Raw genomic sequence first — 27600 nt, forward strand, 5'->3', positions numbered from 1 at the left:
TAAATCACTCTTTATCTCTTTCTCCACTCTTTATGATGTCCACATTGTAAAAGTCAGGAGAGGAGGGAGATCGTTGGAAAGACACTGGGTTTTATGGTTATACTGTTGAGCAATCGGAGAGATATGGCCACATACTGACACATGACCAAATTTGATAATGCACGCGAGCACACGCACGCACCCAGAAAGAGAGAGTGAGGCAGACGGAGACATACAGAGACAGTGCTCTCTAAATGGGGTTTAGCCTAGGAATTCCTAACCGCTTTAAGTAGTTGAGCATTAAGTAGTGCTTTAGCTAGCAGAGAAGACCCCATTCATTCAGTGACAGTAGCCCTGCTCTCAACTTCAACATCTATTTCCTCTCCCTTCTCTTTAAGTCCTACAGGAATAGATCTCCTAACCACAAGGCATAACTGAAATCCTCCCAAAACAGCTGAGAAAAGAGACTCCAAACACACGACAAGATACATCTGTTTACGTCGTCAGAAATGGCTCCCAAAGACAAGATTCGGATATAGGAACAAAGGTATCCTCAGTGGACTTGGAACTTGGAAGGGGGGGGGTGTATTTTAGGACTGAAACGCTTCAATTTCTAGAGTGTTAATTAGAGATGTTGATAGGAGAGGAGATTCTGGGAGAGAACACACACTTAAATACATGTACGGAATACAGTCAGACACAACAGCACACACGCACATACACACACACACACACACCTCAAAGCCTGCTTGCATAACATCCCGTCAACAACCCTGCACCCCAGTAGTACATCACAATCACATTCCCCTGGCATTCACTTTATCACAACATATGGTTTTTCTCCACTGCATAGATATTCAGAGGGGGGACGTTCAAGATCTCCGAACTGTTGCCAAAATGCCTGGTTCCAGCCGAGTAGCTAATGTATTCAACACATAGCAGGGAGAAGGGAATTTGACTAGTTCAGAGAGAGATAACACAGCAGAACCCGAAACAGAGCTGAGACAGAGCTGCATTTTCCTGACAAAATGTCAAGAATATTAAACAATTAAGAGTGTCATTTAAAACCCTTATTCAAAGTTTCAAAGGCCTCTCTGATGAGAATAGGCTACCTGTCCTGTTGGGGGAGGATGCAGAGAGCTGTGGATTGGCAGCGAACTACATTGCTGCCTGCCATAAGATGAGGGACAGTGTCTGACAGACCAACCAACCTGCACATGTCCTCTATGCCTCTGTTACTGTTCAACATATGGTTATTTTGACCCTTGATTATTGTTGTTACTGTTGTCCCGTTGACAATATTGATTAATATTATAAATCTCCAAAGTAAGCTTTGGCAATATGTACATTGTTATGTCATACTAAAATCAATAATTGATTTGAGAGAGAAAAGAGGAGAGAGAAAGAAAGAATAAAAGTAAGAGAGAACGAAAGACAGGGTGAGAGAGAACGAGAGAAAGAGCAAACGAAGAGAGCAAAAGGAGAGAGAAAAAGAGAGAGAGAAAGAAAGAGGGAGAGAGTGAAAGAAAGAGAAGAGAAAGCAAGAAAGAGAAAGCAAGAAAGAAAGAAAGAGCGAGAGGAGGACAGAAAGAGTAAGAGAGCGAGAGAGAAAGAAAGAAGGAGCGAGAGGAGGACAGAAAGAGTAAGAGAGCGAGAGAGAAAGAAAGAAGGAGCGAGAGGAGGACAGAAAGAGTAAGAGAGCGAGAGAGAAAGAAAGAAGGAGCGAGAGGAGGACAGAAAGAGTAAGAGAGCGAGAGAGAAAGAAAGAAGGAGCGAGAGGAGGACAGAAAGAGTAAGAGAGCGAGAGAGAAAGTGAGAAAAAGAAAGAGCGAGAGAGAAAGAAAGAGTGAGAGTGGGCATGTATAGGTTCTCTGACTAATGTGAAAACATGATGGGGGGTTGGATGTGTTCCCTAAAGGAGACTTGTTCCCCAGCCTGTGTTATTCCTGCCCAGTGTGGAGTGGAGACTGGAAGTTCCATATAAAATGTGATAAATCATGAAGTGGAACTGTGGTGTGTGTAGACGCAGAGGTATCAATCTTCTTCTGTGGTGGGAGAGAGAAGATCCAGTTGAAGTCGGAGGATCACATACACTTAGGTTGGAGTCATTAAAACTCGTTTTTCAAACACTCCACAAATTTCTTGTTAACAAACTATAGTTTTGGCAAGTATGTTAGGACATCTACCGTGTGCATGACACAAGTAATTTTTCCAACAATTGTTTACAGAGAGATAATTTCACTTATAATTCACTGTATCACAATTCCAGTGGGTCAGAAGTTTACATGCACTAAGTTGACTGTGCCTTTAAACAGCTGGGAAAATTCCAGAAAATTATGTCATGGCTTTAGAAGCTTCTGATAGGTTAATTGACATCATTTGAGTCAATTGGAGGTGTACCTGTGGATGTATTTCAAGGCCTACCTTCAAACTCATTGCCTCTTTGCTTGACATCATGGGAAAATCAAAAGAAATCAGCCAAGACCTCCGCAAAAATGGTTGACCTCCGCAAGTCTGGTTCATCCTTGGGAGCAATTTCCAAATGCCTGAAGGTACCACGTTCATCTGTACAAACAATAGTACGCAAGTATAAACACCATGAGACCACACAGCCATCATACCGCTCAGGAAGGAGACGTGTTCTGTCTCCTAGAGATTAATGTATTTGGTGCGAAAAGTGTAAATCAATCCCAGAACAACAGCAAAGGACCTTGTGAAGATGCTGGAGGAAACAGGTACAAAAGTATCTATATCCACAGTAAAATGAGTCCTACATTGACATAACCTGAAGAAGCCACTGCTCCAAAACCACCATAAAAAGCCAGACTACCGTTTGCAACTGCACATGGGAACAAAGATCGTCCTTTTTGGAGAAATGTCCTCTGGTCTGATGAAACAAAAATGGAACTGTTTGGCCATAATGACCAATGTTATGTTTGGAGGAAAAAGGGGGAGGCTTGCAAGGCTTGCAAGCCGAAGAACACCATCCCAACCGATTTAGATGCACTACTGTTCCACTGGAGGTCATAAGGTGAATGCACCAATTTGTAAGTCGCTCTGGATAAGAGCGTCTGCTAAATGACTTAAATGTAAATGTAAATGTAAGCACAGGGGTGGCAGCATCATGTTGTGGGGGAGCTTTGCTGCAGTAGGGACTGGTGTACTTCACAAAATAGATGGCATCACGAGGAGGAAAATTATGTGGATACATTGAAGCAACATCTCAAGACAGGAAGTTAAGGCTTGGTCGCAAATGGGTCTTCCACATGGACAATGACCCCAAGCATACTTCCAAAGTTGCATAAGGACAACAAAGTCAAGGTATTGGAGTGGCCATCACAAAGCTCTGACCTCAATCCCATTGAAAAATTGTGGGAAGAACTGAAAAAGAGTGTGTGAGCAAGGAGGTCTACCAAACCTAACTCAGTTACACCAGCTCTGTCAGGAGGAATGGGCCAAAATTCACCCAACTTATTGTGGAAAGCGTGTGGAAGGCAGCCCGAAACGTGTGACCCAAGTTAAACAATTTTAAAGGCAATGCTACCAAACACTAATTGCGTGTAAGTAAACTTCTGACCCACTGGGAATGTGATGAAATAAATAATAGCTGAAATAAATAACTCTACTATTATTCTGACATTTCACATTCTTAAAATAAAGTTGTGATCCTAACTGACCTAATACAGGGAATTTGAACTACGATTACATGTCAGGAATTGTGAAACACTGAGTTTAAATGTATTTGGCTAAGGTGTATGTTAACTTCCGACTTCAACTGTATGTATAAACACATGCATGCATACACACACTGAAATAAATGTACAGTGAAAACACACAAAACAAGAAGGCCACAACATCTAGGACATTCTATGATGAACCTCAAGTAGAGAGACCTTAAGCTATGCTTACTGACAGACATGGATAGAGTAAACAAGAGAGACAGAGAGATACAAGGGAGAGCGCAACATTACACCCACAACACCAAATCCACATCCATATTGTAAAGCAGCCCAACATTTGACCTAATGACAGAGCAAAGCTAACAGTTCTGAGTAATGAAGGCCATGTGATAAACAGTACTGACTGAACTGATACCATCAGGTGCTGCTGACAGGGTGTATGTGTGCGTGTGTGTGTGTGTGTGTGCGTGCGTGCGTGCGTGAGAGACAGAGAGCAAGGGCCAAGAGCAGCTGTTCCAACCAGCGTCTCAGCAGGCCGCCCATGTGATGTCATCAGAGCGAGACACAGGTTCAGGTAAGGAGAGGGTGAGCTGGAGAGATGAGGAGAACGACAGAAGAGGGTCTCACTGTGTACCGGAGACAGGAATCTACACATCTTACAAGTATGTGTGTGTGTCATAAGAGAGAAAATATTCTGTATATCCTTCAGGCACAAATATAAGCACAAATAGGCTCTATTAAGGAGTACAGTACATTTGTGTCTGTGTACAGTATGTGTTTTTTCAACTGTCAGGTCCCACACAGTATTGGTAGTGGGCATACAAACTACAAATCCTATCCATCCATCCATTTTTATATAATGCCTGGAATAGGGTGTACTGCAAGGCCATGAAGTGGGGCTTGTGTGTGTGTGTGTGTGTGTGTGTGTGTGTGTGTGTGTGCGTGCGTGCGTGTGCGTGTGTGTGCGTGTGTGTGCCCAGTCCGTGGGAGACTGTTGCCGCCAGTGTTGTTGGAAACGTAAACAACTTTTGCGTTTACAGCCGATTGAAAAAGCAACATCTTTGGGGTTTGTAACAAATGACTGTTTACATAAAGAGTGACAGGGCTTTGGTCATACAGGAGTCGCTTGACTCTCTCGCTCTGTGTATGTGTGTGTGTGTGTGTGTGTGTGTTTTGGCAGCAGAACAACAGTGAAAGGAAAGAGACCAGACGACATGGATCCTGTCCGCTCAATACTCTTGACACACACACACACACACTACAGTTCTGCATCAGGTCGGATACACACCACAAAAAAATATTGTGTTGAGAATTTCATTCTGTGAACGGCGAGGCTATGAACGTATTGAGAGAGTGTGGAGCAGGGACGTATTGAGAGTGTGGAGCAGGGACGTATTGAGAGAGTGTGGAGCAGGGACGTATTGAGAGAGTGTGGAGCAGGGACGTATTGAGAGAGTGTGGAGCAGGGACGTATTGAGAGAGTGTGGAGCAGGGACGTATTGAGAGAGTTTGGAGCAGGGACGTATTGAGAGAGTGTGGAGCAGGGACGTATTGAGAGAGTTTGGAGCAGGGAACTGTCCATTATTTATGCGGTGCTGAAACATTCTAATTCGTCTAGGTGCAGAGCTTTTGTTCACTCCCCCCCACGTGAGAATAGGCAATGCCAAGTTGACTTTCTCTTGCTAGCCTAGTTCACGCAAAAATGGGTAACATAATACTAACTAAATAAATAAAAAGAAAGGTTATGATGGAGGAATAGGCTACATCATCGTGAAAACAGATGCTGCGTGAGTGAAATCCCCGGTTCGTAAGGACAACAAACCGGTAGATGGATATACAGCCGGCAAAAAGTGCAAGCAGGTAATTGTTTATGATAATTCAATTAAATATCAGTTAATTATTAGCCTGTGTTAATTCAGGCTTTTGTTTATTTAGAACATACGCAGGCCATATAAAGTGTAAACCGGTGCGGCTAGTAAAAATTTTAATATCCATATAATAGCCTATTAAATAAATGTAGCCTATTTTTGCAGCCTACTGTGCATTCGGAAGTATTCAGACCCCTTCACTTTTTTTTCACATTTTGTTACGTTACAGCCTTATTCTAAAAATTAATTATATAGTTTTTTCCCTCATCAATGTATACACAATACCCAATAATGACAAAGCATTTGTTGCAAATGTCTTAAAAAACAACTGAAATATTACATTTACATAAGTATTCAGACCCTTTACTCAGTACCTTGTTGAAGCACCTTTGGCAGTGATTAGTCTTCTTGGGTTTGACGCTAAAAGCTTGGCACACCTGTATTTGGGGAGTTTCTCCCATTCTTCTCTGCAGATCGTCTCAAGCTCTGTCAGGTTGGATGGGGAGCGTTGCTGCACAGCTGTTTTCAGCTCTCTCCAGAGATGTTTGATCTGGTTCAAGTTTGTGCTCTGGCTGGGCCGCTCAAGGACATTCAGAAACTTGTCCTGAAGCCACTCCTGCGTTGTCTTGGCTGTGTGCTTAGTGGTGTCTTGGTCCTGATGGACGGTGAACCTTCACCCACATTCTGATGTCCGTTGGACTCTGGAGCAGGTTTTAATCAAGGATCTCTCTTTATTTTGCTCCGTTCATCTTTCCCTTGATCCTGACTAGTCTCCAAGTCCCTGCCGGTGAAAAACATCCCCACAGCATGATGCTGCAACCACCATGCTTCACCGTAGGGATGGTATTGGCCAGGTGATGAGTGGTGCCTGCTTTCCTCCAGATGTAAAACTTGACATTCAGGCCAAATAGTTCCATCTTGGTTTCATCAGACCAGAGAATCTTGTTTCTCACAGTCAGAGAGTCTTTTAGCTGCCTTTTGGGCAACTCCAAGTGGGCTGTCATGTGCCAATTACTGGGGAGTGGTCACTCAACCATAAAATTCGGCTTGTCACCAAAAGCACTCACAAACTTCTACAGATGCACAATCGAGAGCATCCTGGCGGGCTGTATCACCGCCTGGTACGGCAACTGCTCCGCCCTCAACCGTAAGGCTCTCCAGAGGGTAGTGAGGTCTGCACAACGCATCACCGGGGGCAAACTACCTGCCCTCCAGGACACCTACACCACCCGATGTTACAGGAAGGCCATAAAGATCATCAAGGACATCAACCACCCGAGCCACTGCCTGTTCACCCCGCTATCATCCAGAAGGCGAGGTCAGTACAGGTGCATCAAAAGCTGGGACCGAGAGACTGAAAAACAGCTTCTATCTCAAGGCCATCAGACTGTTAAACAGCCACCACTAACATTGAGTGGCTGCTGCCAACACACTGACACTGACACTGACTCAACTCCAGCCACTTTAATAATGGGAATTGATGGGAAATTATGTAAATATATCACTAGCCACTTTAAACAATGCTACCTTATATAATGTTACTTACCCTACATTATTCATCTCATATGCATACGTATATACTGTACTCTATATCATCGACTGCATCCTTATGTAATACATGTATCACTATTAACTATGCCACTTTGTTTACATACTCATCTCATATGTATATACTGTACTCGATACCATCTACTGTATCTTGCCTATGCTGCTCTGTACCATCACTCATTCATATATCCTTATGTACATATTCTTTATCCCCTTACACTGTGTGTAAGACAGTAGTTTTGGAATTGTTAGTTAGATTACTTGTTGGTTATTACTGCATTGTCAGAACTAGAAGCACAAGCATTTCGCTACACTCGCATTAACATCTGCTAACCATGTGTATGTGACAAATAACATTTGATTTGATTTGATTTGGTTAAATGCTGCAGAGATGGTTGTTCTTCTGGAAGGTTCTCCCATCTCCACAGAGGAAACCTGGAGCTCTGTCAGAGTGACCATCAGGTTCTTGCTCACCTCTCTGACCAAGGCTCTTCTCCCCCGATTGCGCAGTTTGGCCAGGTGGCCAGCTCTAGGAAGAGTCTTGGTGGTTCCAAACTTCTTCCATTTAAGAATGGTAGAGGCCAGGCCTCCCGAGTAGCACAGCGGTCTAAGGCACTTGCAGTGCTTGAGGTGTCACTACAGATCCACATTTGATCCATGGGGGTCTCATGGGGCGGCAGGTAGCCTAGTGGTTAGAGCGTTGGACTAGTAACCAGAAGGTTGCAAGATCGAATTCCCGAGCTGACAAGGTAAAAATCTGTCATTCTGCCCCTGAACAAGGCAGTAAACCCACTGTTCCTAGGCCATCATTGAAAGTAAGAATTTGTTCTTAACTGACTTGCCTAGTTAAATAAAGGTACAATTTAAAAAATGAAGCAGCGCACAATTGGCCCAGTTAGGGGAGGGTTTGGCCGGCCGGGATGTCCATGTCCCATCGTGCTCTAGCGACTCCTGTGGCGGGCCGGGGCGCATGCACGCTGACACAGTTGCCAGTTGTCCGGGTTAAGCGAGCAGTGTGTCAAGAATCAGTGCGGCTTGGCAGGGTCGTGTTTTCGGAGGACACATGGCTTTCGACCTTCACCTCTCCCGAGTCCGTACGGGAGTAGCAGCGATGGGACAAGACTAACTACCAATTGGATATCACGGAATTGGGGAGAAAAAGTTTTTAAAAGAATGAAAGGTGGAGGCCACTGTGTTCTTGGGTATATTCAATGCTGCAGACATTTTTTGGTACCCTTCCCCAGATCTGTGCCTAGACACAATCCTGTCTCTGAACTATACGGACAATTCCTTCGACTTCATTGCTTGGTTTTTGCTCTGACATGCACTGTCAACTGTGGGACCTTACTGTATATAGACAGGTGTGTACCTTTCCAAATCAAGTTCAATCAATTGAATTTACCACAGGGACTCCAGTCAAGTTGTAGAAACATCTCAAGGATGATCAATGGAAACAGGATGCACCCTGAGCTCAATTACAAGTCTCATAGCCAAGGGACTGAATACTTATGGATATAAAAAAATATTTTAAATTTTTAATACATTTGCAAACATATCTAAAATCTAGTTTTTTCGCTTTGTCATTCTGGGGTATTGTGTGTAGATCATTTGTTTATTTAAGTTTCATTTAAACTATTTGATTATCGAAACGATATTAAATATAAAGATCTCGTTTTGTTATGTCGTCTATAGGCTTTCAGTAGTTAAAAAGGCTAATTAGAATGCTATTATTCTAAAAGCGATTTGCGTCGTCAAGGTGACGCATCGCATTGTGTAGACAAAAAGGTAGGCCTATCGTTCTTAATTCATGGCATGGTTTCCTTTTACACAAATGTTGAATAGACATTTGCAGGGAAGGGGAATAATAGCATACTACTACGGAGTCATGAAAACAATGACATAAATTGGATGTAATTTGGTGGGTCACGGATCGGCTCTCGGAACAATACTTTGAGGGTGGGTCGGGCTGGCCTGATGTCGGATATCTCCAAAACAAAGCTGTGCAGGACTCTGACACAGACACACACACCCAGGATGGACATCATATAAGGGATACCTCCAGTAGTCCCAAATAACACACACTATTGCGACTTTTCTGGTTTACTGCCCACATACATACAGTAACAGTCCCAAGCTACTGCATAAGCTGCCTAAGTTGTCATAACTATCAAAGACCCTAGCATCTATGCCACTACCATGGCAGCGCTGTGTACTGTAAGGCTAACAACAAACAATGTCAAGCTTAACAACATCAAAATACATTTCAATAAAAAATACAACTACACCATCCCAGAACTCTCAAAGTATTCTGGGTCAAGAACCCAATTCCATGTCGTGAATTAATTACAAACTCCAAAGCATGAATGCGTAAAGCACTCAATAAAGGCACCTAATTCTTCTATTTGCGGAGCGGCAGGTTTTCAACTGGAAAACCATGGTTAATATTTCCTCGCTCCACTGTGTCCATATTCATTAGTCTGGCTGGTAGCTACCTATCGCTTCACAATACTGCCCCCTGTGTCCATCAACAGTCCTCATATATCATATTAAACATCTCTCATTAATCAACTGCTGTGTTTGATGGGGTGGAAACTAGGGAGAGAACTACTGAAGGGAAATGGTCGAGTTGATTTGTCATCAACACACTTATACGTGTGAGGGGTGACTGCGAGAGCGAACGAGAGCAAGAGCGAGAGAGAGAGGAGGAAGGAAGGAAGAAGCATAAAAGGAGTGGGGGTAAAAAGGTATTTGGCCTGCTTAAGGAGGTTCAGACACAAACACACACTTTTGTTAGAACTCAATGACCCATGGGGGTGGTGGTTGGGCACCCACACACACACCACTGTAGGCTTGAGTGAGTGAAGGCCATAAACAGGGATATGATTGAGACATGTGCTCTTCTCTCCAACCATAACACCTTTACCAGGGGAATAGTGTTTACTAGACATTCTCACAGCCAGGGGTTAACACTGGAACAACAGACAGAGCGTGCACACACACACCTCAGTGGGACAGGATTTATTAGGCATTCTCAGAGGAAGGGGTTAATAGCATCATTAAAGGCTATACTGAACACTAATGAAGAGAAACTGCTTTTTCTCACACACACACACACACACACACACACACACACACACACACACACACACACACACACACACAAACAAACACTCTTCCCCTCTCTCACCTGGCATCATGACTGGTGTGGGTACGTTGGCCTCGGAGGCCAGGGACAGCCGTCCACCCTTGCCCAGGCGGTCACACAGCAGGGTGATGTGCTTCTTCAGGCGGACCGTGTCTTTGGGCATGTTGAGCTGGGAGGTGGACAGAGACAGGGCCTGATCCTTAGGGCTGCGAGACAGACAGGTCCTCAGGAGGTGAGACACGGCCGCGTCCACACTCTCCTCCCAACCCTGAGAGAGACACACACACACAGAGACAGGTATTCTGTTATTCGAACATATAAGACAGGGGGGTTAGGGAAAGTAGGAAATGGGGAAAGAAGGCAGAGAACAATAGACAGTGATCGAAAAGAGTGAGAGAACAAAAAGTGACAGAGAGAAAACAACAGGGAGAAAGAGAGAAGCTGGGCATGTGGTCCATACATGTATAAGTGAGATTCAGATCAGATTTCCAGGAAAGAAGAATAAATCATACAACGAGAGGAAGTGACTTCTGACTATTGAGATGCACCCTGTCTGGCAGACGTCACAACCCAATAGTCTGGCCTTGAATGCATAGTGCCCCCTGTGTCCAGGATGATGTACTACCATGTACAAGTGTAGTATTTACAGGCCGAGACAGTCTGTTTATCTAGCTACTACTGTACGAGTCTGTTCCATCCCAGTCTAGCATAAACACTGCCTGATCCCTTCTGTGTGTGAGAAACACACACACATTTACATTACATTTACATTTAAGTCATTTAGCAGACGCTCTTATCCAGAGCGACTTACAAATTGGTGCATTCACCTTATGACATCCAGTGGAACAGCCACTTTACAATAGTGCATCTAAATCTTTTAAGGGGGGGGGGTGAGAAGGATTACTTTATCCTATCCTGCACACGCAGGTATCACGACAAACACGCCGGCATAGGCATGCGGTATTGTGTGGCAGTACATACGTGCACCAGCCACACACACACAAAACCGTATACTGTTTCTACACAGATGAGCAGAAACACAGAGAGCAGATACAAAATTCACCCCGCAGACGAGTCAATAATGTGAATCCCTCAGATGTGAAACAGCACCAATTATCATTCAATCCAATTGCCTCTACTGGAGAAAGAGAAAATTATCTTGTCTGACCATCTCTCATACACACGGACACATCCCTCGCCCCCCCCCCCCACCGAGCTGGGCTGTGGGGGTGTTGACAGGCAGCCAGGGTGTGGGGCTGAGGCTGCCCCCCTGCCGCCATGCTGATAGGCCTCTAATGAGCCCTAATGACAGGTAATCAGACCCATAATGATGATGACAGGGAAGAGACCTGACAGAGAGAGAGAGAGAGAGGAGGAAAAAAATAATGAAATGGAGAGAGAGAGAGAGAGAGAGAGAGGAAAGGAGAGAAAAAGGAGAATGAAATGGAGAGAGAAATATAAAGGGGGAGAGAAAGCAGCGAGAGAAAGGGAGACTATTGAGGAAGAAGGCAGTAGAACATAAATCTCAACTCACACTGAAACAATAACTTTCAACAGGCTATCAGGACCCCCAACATGTTGAACTGGACTAACAGTACAGATTTCACCAGCTGGGTAACAATATTAGGATATACATTTACTTAATTAGGGTTATGCTTTGCTCAAGGGCACAGATTTTCTACCTAGTCAGCTCGGGGATTCGAACCAGCGACCTTTCAGTTACTGGCCCAACGCTCTTAACCGCCCGGCTACCTGGCTTCTCAATTTCAATTTGAAATGAAGGGCAGTGAAGGGCACAGCAATGGGTTTGGAACTGGGCCCAAGTGGCAAATCATATGGTAGAGTGATAATGGACATCTTGCATGCTGAGGATGACCTTGGACATCTTTGTTTGTGATTAAGAGAAAGTGAAGGTCAGGAGAACAAGAAGCTGTGGGAGGGAATGGAGAAGTCTTTTGGTCTGGTAATAAATAGAGGTCACTTCCCCTCTGACAAGGCACATTGTGGAAATCCCAGTTGCGATTTCAAAATAACTTGTGATTATGGATAACAGAATGGGGCCTAATATAGAGCACTGAAGGACTCCCATAGGGACTGACAAAGGTTCAGACAGTAATCCCTCAAAGTTGACATGCTCAACTTGACTGGAAAAGTAATTTAAAGACCAGGCATGAGAAGAGACTGGAAATACAATGTCATGCTGTGAGCCAAGCAAAGCAAAATCATTTCTATAGAATCAAATCCCGACTAATCCAGAAATATTTATTGTCACAGGCAGATATTTGATATAATTTAATACTTTAGTAGTTCCACATATGACCTGATGTAAAAGCAAACCGTATCTCATCCTTTTTCATTGTATGAGTGGTTAGCTCCCCTTTCTGTGCATTTTACAATTCATGACTAACACAATCAAATGAACATTGCACTCAACTCCTGACAATACTCCTCCTTTGAATTTCCATCAAGAGAAGAAGAAATGAAATGAAGAGACAGCTAGCGAGACATATGGAGAGAGGGAAGTGTGGGGGAGGAGGAAAAGGCGAGCGGTAGAGAGGTTTCTAGTACTAGTTTCTAGTAATGTAAACTTCAGGGAGGACGGGTGCAGGAATAGAACTGAGACATTAAGAGTCAGCAGCTCTATTCACAGCAGAGTGGAAAGCGAGGGAAAGAAACGGAGAGCGAGAACAAGTGGAAGAAAAAAAATAGGGGGAGAAGGTTGTTCTGGTTGGCCGCATCAATCTGCTGGGTCGGGCCAAGCTAAACGAGCGCCCCGTAAATTACCAGAGAGATGTGTTTCCTGTGACCCTCCTCCTCCTCTCTTCTCCCCCTTACCTTCTTCCCTCCTGTTTTACTGCGGCAAAGAGAGGCTATGGATCAGTGGTCATGAAGGATAAGAGACGACAAGAGAGAAACTTCACTCTCAAGTTTCTAGTTTTATTAGTCGTATGTACAGGCTACACATAGTATACTGTGGCAGGTGGCCTAGCGGTTAAGAGCGTTGGGCCAGTAACTGAAAAGTCGCTGGTTTAAATCCCCAAGGTTGAAAAATCTGCTGTTCTGCTCTTGAGCAAGGCAGTTCACCCCAAACAACAACTGCTCCCCGGGAACTGTGGACGTCGATTAATGCAGCCACCCGCACCTCTCTGGGTTAAATGCGGAAGACACATTTCAGCTGACTGCATTCAGTTGTGTAACTGATTAGGTTTCGTAATGCTTACTTGCAAATCAAATCAAATCAAATGTATTTATATAGCCCTTCGTACATCAGCTGATATCTCAAAGTGCTGTACAGAAACCCAGCCTAACACCCCAAACAGCAAACAATGCAGGTCTAAAAGCACGGTGGCTAGGAAAAACTCCCTAGAAAGGCCAAAACCTAGGAAGAAACCTAGAGAGGAACCAGGCTATGTGGGGTGGCCAGTCCTCTTCTTGCAGGTTCCTTCAACAGTACAACAACAATAAGAAATAAGAAAAGATAAGAATACAAATGTCTCAGTAGAATAGAACAAACATTTTAGCATAAGTATAATACAGGAAGGCACAATGTATATCCCAATATTTACACATGTATCAGAAAAAAAGGGGGGATTGGGGAGAAGTTGTTTAAAATGTGCAGTATTTGCAGTAGTAAACGGTCAGGACGCTCTCGATGGTAGTATTTGGAGAGGACCCAGGGTGGCATGCTGAATTTCTAGAGACTCCCATCTAGAGCGACCCAAGGAGCAACAAGGGTCAAGTGCCCAGGCCAAGGCCACAAGGACAGATCCCCCAACCAGACGATTCGGGGAACTGTACCAGTAACCTGACTTCTCGGCCACCCAGAGGAACTTACAAACTGCTGACTCTATCTACTGCAGTCCTGTTGATGTGGATCGGGGAATGTTCCCTCTGCTTCCTGAAGTCAACAATCAACTCCTTTGTTTTGCTGACATTGAGGGGTTGTTGTCCTGGCACCACAATGCCAGTTCACTTACCTCCTCCCTATAGGCTGACTTGTCGTCGTTGGTTATCAGGCCTACAACCGTGGTGTCGTCAGCAGACTTGATGGAGTTGGTGTCGTGCAAAGCCACACAGTCATGGGGGAACAGGGAGAACAGCGGAGCGCTCCTCTGCAGCTTTTCTCCTCTTCTATCTCCATCCCCCTTCCCCTCTTCCTTGTTTAATCAGCCCAGTTGCACAGGTCATTATCTAGAGCCTCTTTCTCTCTCCGTTTCTCATTCCCACCTAATTCTATTCTCTCTTCACTAATCCATTCTACCACTCCTCCCAATCCTTCACAGAAGCCTTATTCCAATCCACAGAATCCCAAGTACTTATCCCAATTGGAATTCCAGTCCTGGGAGCGTCCGCGGGGAAAGGGAATCTCCACCTGTGACGACCTCACCGGAGATGAAAAAAAATCTTTAAAAAAAAAGAGGTCAAATAGGTGAGACGAGGGGCCAAAGACAATCTCTGACTCACACATAAATATATCACGCACGCACACACCCTCATGTATGTGTGTCAGATGCTCCTATTAGCTCCTGGCCTGGTCCTTTCCGTACAGTACGTTATCTTTATTTCTATCCAGTGTGAGTAGCGCTTCCTAGAATAGCCCATCTCTCCACACGTATGGGCTAATGCAGCGGGCCTGACCCTAATGACCTTTCATTAACTTAATCCCATTCACAAGAGCAACCACAACAACAAACACCGAAATACATACATACTCTCACTCTCAGTGACTCCATCTTTCTGGGGCCTCATCAGGTGCAGGCTGACTGGATGTCTGCTCGGATGTGTGCTCTCGGGCGTGTTAACTGTGTGTGTGGTAATGAAAGAAAGTGTGTGTATGTGTGTAAGGGGGTGTCTATCACAGTGAGGTTGTGTTTGCAGATGTGTGTGTTAGCCACCTGTCCCTATGTCTCTCTTGAAGGGGCAGTGGGGGTATTTGGTTTGAAATTGGGTAAATAGAGAGGACTGTATATAGACACACCTCTAACCTGTGTGATGATGAGAAGTCATGCGTTTAATCACAGTGGAAACACTGACTGACTGACTGACTGTCACACACACACTTTCGGTCTCTATGGGAGCAGAAATCTGTCGTCGTATCACGTGGACTCATGGAGGGCTTCTCTCAACACACTTGTTTATGTGAGTCTAAATTGCTAACAGAACAACTCCCCTGTGACACACATACACAACCGAACAAGACCCCTCTGGCCCTCTCAGAAAATGTCCCCCTCACCCCCCCTACTGCATTCTCACTGCCATAGCCTTCCTTGACCAAAGGGACATCAGGGCTGAATACAGGCTCCAGTTCAAAGCTACACTATCTGAAACTTCACTAGCCTATTGGAGGCCTGTGGGGGGAAACATCACTACTCCCTGTACAGTGCCTTGCGAAAGTATTCGGCCCCCTTGAACTTTGTGACCTTTTGCCACAAATTTTGCACGCCCAATTTTTCAGTTTTTGATTTGTTAAAAAAGTTTGAAATATCCAATAAATGTCGTTCCACTTCATGATTGTGTCCCACTTGTTGTTGATTCTTCACAAAAAAATACAGTTTTATATCTTTATGTTTGAAGCCTGAAATGTGGCAAAAGGTCGCAAAGTTCAAGGGGGCCGAATACTTTCGCAAGGCACTGTATATCTGTGAGGGAAGGGTGTACATTGTGGTTTGGAATCAGGCCTATTCGTCTCCTCTCCATTGTCCCGATTACATTCACTCCGTCTAGATATAACTCTTCTCTTCACACACAGGTCAGTAACACCATCCTCATCCTCTGTGGAGCTGCCAGGAGTATATTCAGTGGCACCTGAGAGAGTGTGTGGTAGCAGAACCACTTAGGGGCTTCAGGACAGATCACTGAGGTACTTTGTGTTTATTCTCCAGGGTCAGAGGGGGAGACTTGGGTCAAGCAGCCAGGAGACAGATGGGGAGAGAGAGAGAGAAAGCAATGTGTGTGTGTGTGTTTTCCCAGCAGTTGTGGTGTGTCCTGTAGCAGGGGTAACAGTGTGTGTCTCACCAGCTGTGGTGTGTCCTGTAGCAGGGGTAACAGTGTGTGTCTCACCAGCTGTGGTGTGTCCTGTACCAGGGGTAACAGTGTGTGTCTCACCAGCTGTGGTGTGTCCTGTACCAGGGGTAGTAGTGTGTGTGTCTCACCAGCTGTGGTGTGTCCTGTACCAGGGGTAGTAGTGTGTGTGTCTCACCTGCTGTGGTGTGTCCTGTACCAGGGGTAGTAGTGTGTGTGTCTCACCAGCTGTGGTGTGTCCTGTAGCAGGGGTAGCAGTGTGTGTGTCTCACCAGCTGTGGTGTGTCCTGTAGCAGGGGTAACAGTGTGTGTGTGTCTCACCAGCTGTGGTGTGTCCTGTACCAGGGGTAACAGTGTGTGTGTGTCTCACCAGCTGTGGTGTGTCCTGTACCAGGGGTAACAGTGTGTGTGTCTCACCAGCTGTGGTGTGTCCTGTACCAGGGGTAACAGTGTGTGTGTCTCACCAGCTGTGGTGTGTCCTGTAGCAGGGGTAACAGTGTGTGTGTCTCACCAGCTGTGGTGTGTCCTGTAGCAGGGGTAGAAGTGTGTGTGTCTCACCAGCTGTGGTGTGTCCTGTACCAGGGGTAGCAGTGTGTGTGTCTCACCAGCTGTGGTGTGTCCTGTACCAGGGGTAGTAGTGTGTGTGTCTCACCAGCTGTGGTGTGTCCTGTAGCAGGGGTAGCAGTGTGTGTGTCTCACCAGCTGTGGTGTGTCCTGTAGCAGGGGTAGTAGTGTGTGTGTCTCACCAGCTGTGGTGTGTCCTGTAGCAGGGGTAGCAGTGTGTGTGTCTCACCAGCTGTGGTGTGTCCTGTAGCAGGGGTAGCAGTGTGTGTGTCTCACCAGCTGTGGTGTGTCCTGTAGCAGGGGTAGCAGTGTGTGTGTCTCACCAGCTGTGGTGTGTCCTGTAGCAGGGGTAACAGTGTGTGTGTGTCTCACCAGCTGTGGCGTGTCCTGTAGCAGGGGTAGCAGTGTGTGTGTCTCACCAGCTGTGGTGTGTCCTGTAGCAGGGGTAACAGTGTGTGTGTGTCTCACCAGCTGTGGCGTGTCTTGTAGCAGGGGTAGCAGTGTGTGTGTCTCACCAGCTGTGGTGTGTCCTGTACCAGGGGTAACAGTGTGTGTGTGTCTCACCAGCTGTGGCGTGTCCTGTAGCAGGGGTAGCAGTGTGTGTGTCTCACCAGCTGTGGTGTGTCCTGTAGCAGGGGTAACAGTGTGTGTGTCTCACCAGCTGTGGTGTGTCCTGTAGCAGGGGTAGCAGTGTGTGTGTCTCACCAGCTGTGGTGTGTCCTGTAGCAGGGGTAACAGTGTGTGTGTGTCTCACCAGCTGTAGTGTGTCCTGTAGCAGGGGTAGTAGTGTGTGTGTCTCACCAGCTGTGGTGTGTCCTGTACCAGGGGTAGTAGTGTGTGTGTCTCACCAGCTGTGGTGTGTCCTGTAGCAGGGGTAGCAGTGTGTGTGTCTCACCAGCTGTGGTGTGTCCTGTAGCAGGGGTAGTAGTGTGTGTGTCTCACCAGCTGTGGTGTGTCCTGTACCAGGGGTAGTAGTGTGTGTGTCTCACCAGCTGTGGTGTGTCCTGTAGCAGGGGTAACAGTGTGTGTGTGTCACCAGTGTGTCTCCCAGCTGGGGTAACAGTGTGTGTGTCTCACCAGCTGTGGTGTGTCCTGTAGCAGGGGTAACAGTGTGTGTCTCACCAGCTGTGGTGTGTCCTGTAGCAGGGGTAACAGTGTGTGTCTCACCAGCCGTGGTGTGTCCTGTAGCAGGGGTAGTAGTGTGTGTGTCTCACCAGCTGTGGTGTGTCCTGTACCAGGGGTAACAGTGTGTGTGTCTCACCAGCTGTGGTGTGTCCTGTAGCAGGGGTAGCAGTGTGTGTGTCTCACCAGCTGTGGTGTGTCCTGTAGCAGGGGTAGCAGTGTGTGTGTCTCACCAGCTGTGGTGTGTCCTGTAGCAGGGGTAACAGTGTGTGTCTCACCAGCTGTGGTGTGTCCTGTAGCAGGGGTAACAGTGTGTGTCTCACCAGCTGTGGTGTGTCCTGTAGCAGGGGTAACAGTGTGTGTCTCACCAGCTGTGGTGTGTCCTGTACCAGGGGTAACAGTGTGTGTCTCACCAGCTGTGGTGTGTCCTGTAGCAGGGGTAACAGCGTAGCCTCCAGGATGGCGTTCTGCTCTGTGTTGAGGCCCTGCCACAGGGAGACCAGGAGGATGAGGAGGTGGGTGGCGCTGCGCAGACGGACAAACGCCTGATTCAGACATGCCCGGTTCTCCTCCGCTGCATCTGCCAACGCTATCACCTGACAGAGAGAGAGAGAGAGAGAGAGAGAGAGAGAGAGAGAGAGAGAGAGAGAGAGAGAGAGAGAGAGAGAGAGAGAGAGAGAGAGAGAGAGAGAGAGAGAGAGAGAGAGAGAGAGAGAGAGGGGGATTCAGGGCCTGCTGAATCAAGTGTCAACTCCGTAACGCAAAGGTACTTTATACAAGCAATTAGTTTCCGGTTGTCCACTAGAATGATAAGTGATTGAATGGGGCCCTGATTTAAAGTGCCAATGGAAACAAGGCTTCAGGGTCAACACAGGGACTCATCCAAGTCATTCATGTTAATCCATCTCCTGGAGCCATAGAAGACGTTCTCTACAAGTCAACTCCGTAACTCATCAGTAACATTCTCTACAAGTCAACTCCGTAACTCATCAGTAACCTTCTCTAGAAGTCAACTCCGTAAGCCATGTGAATGAGTAATGAGAGGGAGGTGGCTCTGCAGCGTCTCTAGGTGTGGTCTGAGAGTTTAACCTGAACCGGAGGACAACATGAACGAGCGATGACAGAAGAAGATGGATGAAGGTGAACAGAACAAGAGAAGGCACGTCAGAGGGAGAGAAATAAGAGAGGAGGGGAAGTCAAGAGGAGGGGAAAGGAAAGAGTGAGAATATCCTGTCTGTGGATGTGTGACTAATGGCAAACTGCAGGTAAGAGTTGGGGTTCAACTCCGTTTTCAGTTTCACCATGGGAGAGCACCTCGATTCATGAATGCACTGGAATCTAGAGGGGAAAGTAAAACCAACCCTATAGTGGTGCATGTAGGCTAGTGGGAGAGTAGTACAGTATGATGTGTTGGACAGCACACAACTGTTTATCTGCACACCACAGGTGGAGCCTTCACTGGGGAGGACGGGCTCCTAGTCATGGCTGGTACGGAATTAATGGAATGGTATCGAAACACAAACACATGGTTTCCATGTTCATTCATTCCATTCTAGTCATTATTATGAGTCGTCCTCCCTCAGTAGCCTCCTGTGCTGCCCGCACGCACACCACACAGGGAGTACTGCGGCACTGTAAGCCAAACACCCCCACGTAACCATTAACCCTCCAGTCCCCCCAACCACTTCCATCTCCCCGGCAACCATGTCACTCAGCCAAACGTTAAACAAACGTCTCGACCCCCACCCCCCCAGCTCCTCCCAAAGAAAACCTCTAGAGGAAACTGACTTTCAAAGGGGTGAATTTGCTAGTAAAGATTGGTGTGTATTGATAAAAAGGGCCGCCCTGCCAAGCCGAGCCAAATGGAGGTTCCCAGTCAAGGGCTGCATTGTGTGGGACCAAACGCAGCGCTGATTGATGCCAGCTGAGGGGAACAGAGGCACATTTAACCAGAAAGGCCACGACACCATGCTAATTCATATAGGTTATATTGAGAGGGATGGGGGAAGCGAGATTTAGTCCTGTGCAAAGACTAGTTGTAAAAAAAAATGTGTCACTGTCTTAATACTTTTGGAGCTCACTGTATTTTAAGTGAGTAAAACGTACTAACACAAGGTGGTAAAGCTAGCTAGCTTTTCCCCCTTATTCACTAATTTAGTAATCCTAGCTAGGGGCTAGCTAAGCCCCTGGCAATGTCAACAAGTTTTCCAACTGTCAATAAACGTTTCAAAAGTGTCTGTTGTCACGATCGTCGTATGGAGGAGACCAAAGCGCAGCGTGGTGTGAATGCATAGTTTAATGGATGACGAAAAAACACGAAGTACACTGAACAAATTAATAAAACAACAAACAAACGTGACTGCTGATGAACACAGTGCTAACATGCAACATAACAGACAATAACCCACGAAATACCCAAAGATGGCTACCTAAATATGGTTCCCAATCAGAGACAACGATAAACACCTGCCTGAAATTGAGAACCAATCTAGGCAACCATAGACCTACATAAACACATAGATGGTAAACCACCCCATGAACCTACAAAACCCCTAGACAGTATAAAACCCCAGATGAGACAAAACACACATACCACCCTCGTCACACCCTGACCTAACCAAAATATATAAAGAAAACAAAGAATACTCAGGTCAGGGCGTGACAACTGTTTTCTGTCTTTTAACTTGACCTGTCTTAAAAAGGTCTGTAATGTGCCAAAGTACAATGTAAATAGTGAAATAACATTACCCAAATGTTTCATGAGTTTGACGACAATTAACATGTTGACAGTGTGCCAGGGGCTTAGCTAGCTAGCTACAACATTAGTGAATAAGAGTGAATGCTTGCTTGCTTTATCACCCTGTGTTACGTTTTACTAAAATAGTTATTGCTCTGTCTAAAATAGGGAATTGAATGTGAATGCTTAATATGAATCTTTGTTAAACCTACTCAAGAAAAGTTCAACTGAAAAATGTCAATAGTAGGATTCTTCAACGATGCCTTCAGCAATTGTTTACATGGGTGGCAGGTAGCCTAGTGGTTGGGCCAGGAACCACAAGGTTGTTAGTTCAAATCCCTGAGCTGACAAAGTAAAAATGTGTTGTTCTGCCCCTGAACAAGGCAGTTATTAACCCACTGTTCCTAGGCCGTCATTGTAAATAAGAATTTGTTCTTAACTGACTTGCCTAGTTAAATAAAGGATACTTTAAAAAAAATGAAATAAAATATTCATATTACGTTTAACATTCTGTGTTGTGTCTGTATTCTTTTTGATATAACATTTACATTTTAGTCATTAAGCAGACACTCTTCTCCAGAACTACTTCCAGGAGTAATTAGGGTTAAGTGCCTTGCTCAAGAGTACAGACAGATTTTTCACAGGGATTCGAACCAGCGACCTTTCGGTTACTGTTCTAATGCTCTTAACCTCTATGCTACTTTATGAATGGGAAAATAGAAATGACAGTACATTGACTGCATAGAATTCATACATAGACTTTTAATGTTGGTGTTCAGTGGTAAACTGCACAGTTAATTACCATGACGTGCTTAGCTATAAATGCTGTATGAATGTGGAAATATATTTGACTTTGGTTTGACTGCATAGAATGCATACAAAAAACCTTCATGTGTGCGTTATAGACCAGTACGACCAACTTAGGCCTCATTTTGAAGTGGAGGAGGTTATCAACAAGACAATTTGATCTGTAAAATATACCCTGATGATTCAATCCTGTGGGGATATTTATGCTCCATTCACCTTAGTGGGGAGGAGAAAATCGTCGTCACAGGCCTATACCGGACAGTGTGGGAAATGAGTCTAGTACATTCTACAGATCAGGCTTGGCCTTTAGGCATATTCACTATCCCTGGTATGGCAGAAACACACTTTTGAGAACAGCCATAATGATGACACTACGCTTTCATTGTAATGATGCATCTATTAAGATACCTAGATATGAGCTCTTGCATAGCATGACATGAATACTCTATAGATATGCTATGGATATATTTCATGAACTTCTTTGGGACTGGGGGGCAGTATTGAGTAGCTTGGATAATAAGGTGCCCAGAGTAAACTGCCTGCTACTCCTGCCCAAAAGCAAGAATATGCATATTACTAGTAGATTTGGATAGAAAACACTCTGGCGTTTCTAAAAGTGTTTGGATGATGTCTGAGTATAACATAACTCATATGGCAGGCAAAAACATGAGAAAAAATCCAACCAGGAAGTGGGAAATCTGAGGTTTGTAGGTTTTCAAGTCTTTGCCTATCCAATATACAGTGTCTATGGGGTCATATTGCACTTCCTAAGGCTTCCACTAGATGTCAACAGTCTTTAGAACCTTGTTTCAGGCTTCTACTGTGAAGGGGGAGCGAATGGGAGCTGTTTGAGTCAGGTGTCTGGCAGAATGCCATGAGCTAAATCATGCGCGTGGCCGTGAGATGTAGCTGCGTTCCTTTTCATTTCTAAAGACAAAGGAATTGTCCGGTTGAAACGTTATTGAAGATTTATGATAAAAACATCCTAAAGATTGATTCTATACATCGTTAGACATGTTTCTACGAACTGTAATATAACTTTTTAAACTTTTCGTCGGCACTAAGCGATCTCGCATTGAGCATTTGGTTTACTGGGCTAAAGGCGCAAACAAAAAAGAGGTATTTGGACATAAATTATGGACTTTATCGAACAAAACAAACATTTATTGTGGAACTGGGATTCCTGGGAGTGCATTCCGATCAAGATCATCAAAGGTAAGTGAATATTTATAACGCTATTTCTGACTTTCCTGACACCTCTCCTTCTTTGGAAAATGGCTGTATATTTTTCTGTGGCTAGGTCCTGACCTAACATAATCGCAAGGTGTGCTTTCGCTGTAAAACCTTTTGAAATCTGACACATCGGTTGCATTAAGGAGAAGTTTATCTATAATTCCATGCATAACACATGTATCTTTTATCAATGTTTATTATGAGTATTTCTGTAATTTGATGTGGCTCTCTGCACTTTCACTGGATGTTTGTTTGAGACAATGCATTCCTGAACATAACACACCAATTTCAAATTAGGTTTTTGGACATAGATTAACTTTATCGAACAAAACACACATTTATTGTGTAACATGAAGTCCTGTGAGTGCCATCTGATGCTATTTCTGACTTTTGTGAGCCCTCTCCTTGGCTGGAAAATGGCTGTTAGGTGCTGACCTAACATAATCACGTGGTGTGCTTTCGCCGTAAAGCCCATTTGAAATCAGACACTGTGGCTGGATTTACAAGAAGTTTATCTTTAAAATGGTGTATAATACTTGTATGTTTGAGGAATTTTAATTATGGGATTTCTGTTGTTTTGAATTTGGCGACCTGCAATTTCACTGGCTGTTGGCGAGGTCGGATGCTACCGTCCCACATATCCCAGAGAAGTTAACCTTGGGACCTGTTATAACACGTTCATGAAATGATGTGTAATTAATGAGTTATGGATCTGTATTTATAGATATTTATTCAAAGTAAATCATTACCAAATAGTCATAACCCCTACACAACCCCTAGCATAGTGTGTGTTATACAACTGTGAGCCCACGAGAGGACTAAGCATTCATATAGCAGTTAGAACTGTTCAGGCCACAGTGATGTCCAAGGCAGACACCAGCAGACATCATACTGCATACCTACAGGTGTATATTGTGCGCATTTAAATTGTAGATGTGGGCGCAAGTGTTTGACATTTGTGTGTGTTTGTGTTTATGCAAGTGTATGTGTGTGCATTTGTGTGCCACTGTGTGTGTGTAAGAAGAAGCAGGAATGAGAAGGGCCTGTCCCTCCCCTGGGGGGGTTCACCTCAGTCCTCCTCCTCTACCTCCCCCAAAATACCCATCAGTATGTGTCACCGTGTCCACCCACTATTTCCCCCTACAGTCAGATTCTACCCAAATTCCACCAGGCTAAAAATACTCTGGTCCCCGTTGGGATAGCAAGTCTTCAAAGATTGGCCAACATATGATTCCTGGAGGGCCAAAGCCACAGAAGGAGAGGCTGGAATACATATAGCCTGAACAGACGTCTGTGTGTGTAGCCAGTGTATGAATTAGGTGTAATTTTAGCATCGGTGGGGTGGGTGATTGACACTGTGGGGTTTGTGGTGTCTGCTTGCACCTTGGGGAGAGAAAGAGGAGTTTGGATAGTGTTATGTGAACGCTGCTAAGACGTGGGTCTGACTGTTACTTTCATGTAAAGCGACAAGGACACAGCTATTAGCAAAGAGGTATTCTCAGTTTAGCCCACAGATTAGACCCTTCCAGCTCAGCTGGCCACAGCAAGCACCATGGACAACCTCCAAACACAACCCACATCTCATACGCCCAGCCACACACAGCAGAGGTGAGCTGTGCACCCGGTCTGTCAGTGGAAAATTATATGGCCAAACTCATCTGTCTCTCTGGGGAGGTCATACAACACAAGAGAGAGAGACAGATTTGGAGCAACATTTCCCCATTTTAATGTGTATGTGTGATTATCCGCTAAGCATCTCCATCCCAAGGTACAGAGAGAATCACTCTTTCCAGGTTATCATTCAAATCACACTTTAACGATGGGCAGAATCAATGCGCCCATTTCCTTCAGTGCATTCTCCCAGAGTGCAGTGCAAAGTGAGCTGAAAACTAGCTGAAGGCAGCAGTATGGCTCAAAGACACTTTCTCTTCTTCCTACAAGATTGATAGGCTGCTCTCAGACATCCTACTCTGAACACACACACACGCGTATAGGGAGTTAACCCAAACAGAGACACGTAAAAACACAATGGCACACACAAGTGTTAAGGTGAGAGAGAGCCCTACAGATACGAGAGAAAAGTGTTATGCAATTGTTGCCATTTTAAACATCATTTGAAAACATGTCAATGTCCATTGAGATTTCTGTTGTTTTATTTGCCAATAAAGTTTTTTTGCGTTTGAGCTTGTGAGTGAGTGAGAAAAGTGTGAGAGAGTGAGAGAAAAAAGTGAGAGAGAGAAAAAAAAGTGTGTGAGAGAGAGAAAAAGTTAAAGAGACAGTAACAAAGAGCGGGGAAGCAGCTGAGAGAGATTTGCAGCGATTAGCATCTTGCCAGCCAATGGATGAGGCAAAGACAGACAGTAACTGCTTTTGTTTTTGGTCACGGCCGCGGCGCAGCTAGCGCAGATAACACAGTCTTCTCAGTTCTGATAAGAGTGGGGAAGAGAGAGGATGATCTGGCAACACACTGGCCTTGTTTATAGAAGCATTCAGAGGAAGAGAAAGAGAGAGAACAGAAATAAAAGGGGGGGACAGTGATTAGATCTGGCAACCCACACAGGGGCAACCTGAGATGGGTTATCAGCGGTGGTGGCAGGCTCTGAACCACACCACCAAGATAAAGCTGCTATGATCTACTCTCCCCCCTCCACACCTCATCCTCTCTTCTTTTTTTAATGCTGTTCATCTCTTTCATTCCAAATGTGTTTGTGTCTGAATCCAGACTAGATACATGTGTATTATAACACAAACTTGTGCACCGATCCTCCTCTACTTCCGCTACTCTCCAGCTTTCAGATTTATTTGAAGGGTCTTCATTCCATGGCTCTTTGCCCATTCTCAACTCCATGTGAATGGTTCTCTTTATCATAAGGCAGCATGAGGTGTGTGTGTGTGTTCCTATGGTTTCATAGACTTTATTATTGTTCACAGACAGGTAATAAAATAGAGGACTATTTACAACCTTCGCTGGACTATCAAAGACAGGGCTTCACGTTTGCTTTCTCAGTGAGAAGACGAGGGAATGTGAGACCAGAGAGCTTGTTGGGGTTGCTTTTCCATAGAGAGAGAAACAGAGAGAAAGAAAAAACAAAAGAGAGACATATAGTACAATACCATTCCTCTCAAATGTCTATACTTCAATGATCTCACTTTTAAATTTCAATCAACATTGATTACATCACACAGATCCATTGAGATTGCAAACGCCCTAACAAGCCAAGAATGACACCAGAACATCAAACAACCGCCCAGTTTCCTCCCACATCCCTCCCTACAGTAGGTCCCTACACACCTTCCACCAAGGTTACTGGTTCCTCCCATGAGTCTGGGTGGTCCGGCCTTACTGCTCCAGACAGGGGGCTCAATTAGAGACACACCCTGCCAGAGAGACACCCAGCCTGGGATTACTATGAGGGAAGTGCAGGCCTCACCATAGCTCCAGGCCTCCTGATAGAAACCTGGGAGTTAACCTCACAGGTTTAAATTTGAACACCCCTGTAACTAGTGCTTAGTAGTTCCAACCTGGCCCACCGAGAGATGAGATAATGGGGCGTTGGCCTGATCCAAATGTGAAGGAGGGGGGGCGCACACAAGAGTAGAGAGAGATGTGTGTGTGTGAGACCAGGTGATGAAACACTCCACTATACACCCCTACAGGGTTGCAGGTCTCTCAAACACACATCCTGTCCCCTCCAATGTCCCTTCCATTAATCTCTACCACAGACTCTCCAGCTACAAATTACTACAACTGCACTCAGTACACCTCAAGAGCACACAGCCGTGTGGCGCGACACACGTTCAGAGACACACACACACACACACACACACACACACACACACACACACACACACACACACACACACACACACACACACACACACACACACACACACACACACACACACACACACACACACACACACACACACACACACACACACACACACACACACACCGCTGGGCTTCACCCCAGCATACACTCTGAATCAAAACACACTAATATACCCTGACAAATGCACACACTCACACACACACTCACTCCCAAAGAGAGAGACTCTCTGCACACAGTCAAGACTCATTTAACATTTATCTTGGCTCTTTAGAAGTGAAAGAATTAATTGTTTCTGGCGTAAGTTAGCCTACAGGGCTAGTTTTGATATCACAGCTGGGAGTTTGAGGACTTCGCTTTGTGTGAATATACAAAGGGTTGTGTGTGAAAGCGAGTGTGTGTTTCAAACTCACTCAAGCTGTCCTCACTAGTCGAAGCACATGTTTTACACAGGGTGGAATGACCTGGCTGGCCCTCTTGCTGAGTTCGCTTGTTTTAAAAAAGACACACACACGCGCGCTCTTCGTCTCGCACACACAAACACATATTCAAATGCTGTCTGTCTGACTGTCTCTTTCACAATACAGACACAAAAGTCAAAAAGGTCCAAACCTGCAACACATCCACACAGACACGGTGTGAACAACATAGTGAAGTAAAGAACATCAGTTTTAACACACAGACATTACATTACATTTAAGTCATTTAGCAGACGCTCTTATCCAGAGCGACTTACATAGTGAAGTAAAGAGCAGCAGTTTTTACACACAGACACAGTGTCAACAACATAGTGAAGTAAAGAGCATTAGTTTCTACACACAGACATAGTGTCAACAACATAGTGAAGTAAAGAGCATCAGTTTTAACACACAAACACAGTGAAGTAAAGAGCAGCAGTTTTAACACACAGACACAGTGTCAACAACATAGTGAAGTAAAGAGCATCAGTTTTAACACACAAACACAGTGAAGTAAAGAGCAGCAGTTTTTACACACAGACATAGTGTCAACAACATAGTGAAGTAAAGAGCATTAGTTTCTACACAGACACAGTGTCAACAACATA

The 27600-nt window shown here is 45.0% G+C and overlaps 1 protein-coding gene across 3 annotated transcripts in view; it reads right to left on the reverse strand.

Annotated features, from left to right (window-relative positions):
* LOC115103639 (protein PTHB1) overlaps positions 1-27600 on the reverse strand; it is a 207677-nt gene that overhangs the window by 102296 nt on the left and 77781 nt on the right. For all 3 annotated transcript variants that reach the window (XM_029624498.2, XM_029624486.2, XM_065009244.1), the window contains 2 exons: positions 18341-18523; positions 10263-10488 (listed from right to left, as the gene is read on the reverse strand). In XM_029624498.2, the coding sequence (XP_029480358.1) occupies positions 10263-10488; positions 18341-18523 (409 nt within the window). The remainder of the gene's footprint in view (positions 1-10262; positions 10489-18340; positions 18524-27600) is intronic.

This window comes from Oncorhynchus nerka, linkage group LG3 (genome assembly GCF_034236695.1).
Source record: "Oncorhynchus nerka isolate Pitt River linkage group LG3, Oner_Uvic_2.0, whole genome shotgun sequence".
Classification (NCBI taxonomy): Eukaryota; Metazoa; Chordata; class Actinopteri; order Salmoniformes; family Salmonidae; genus Oncorhynchus; species Oncorhynchus nerka.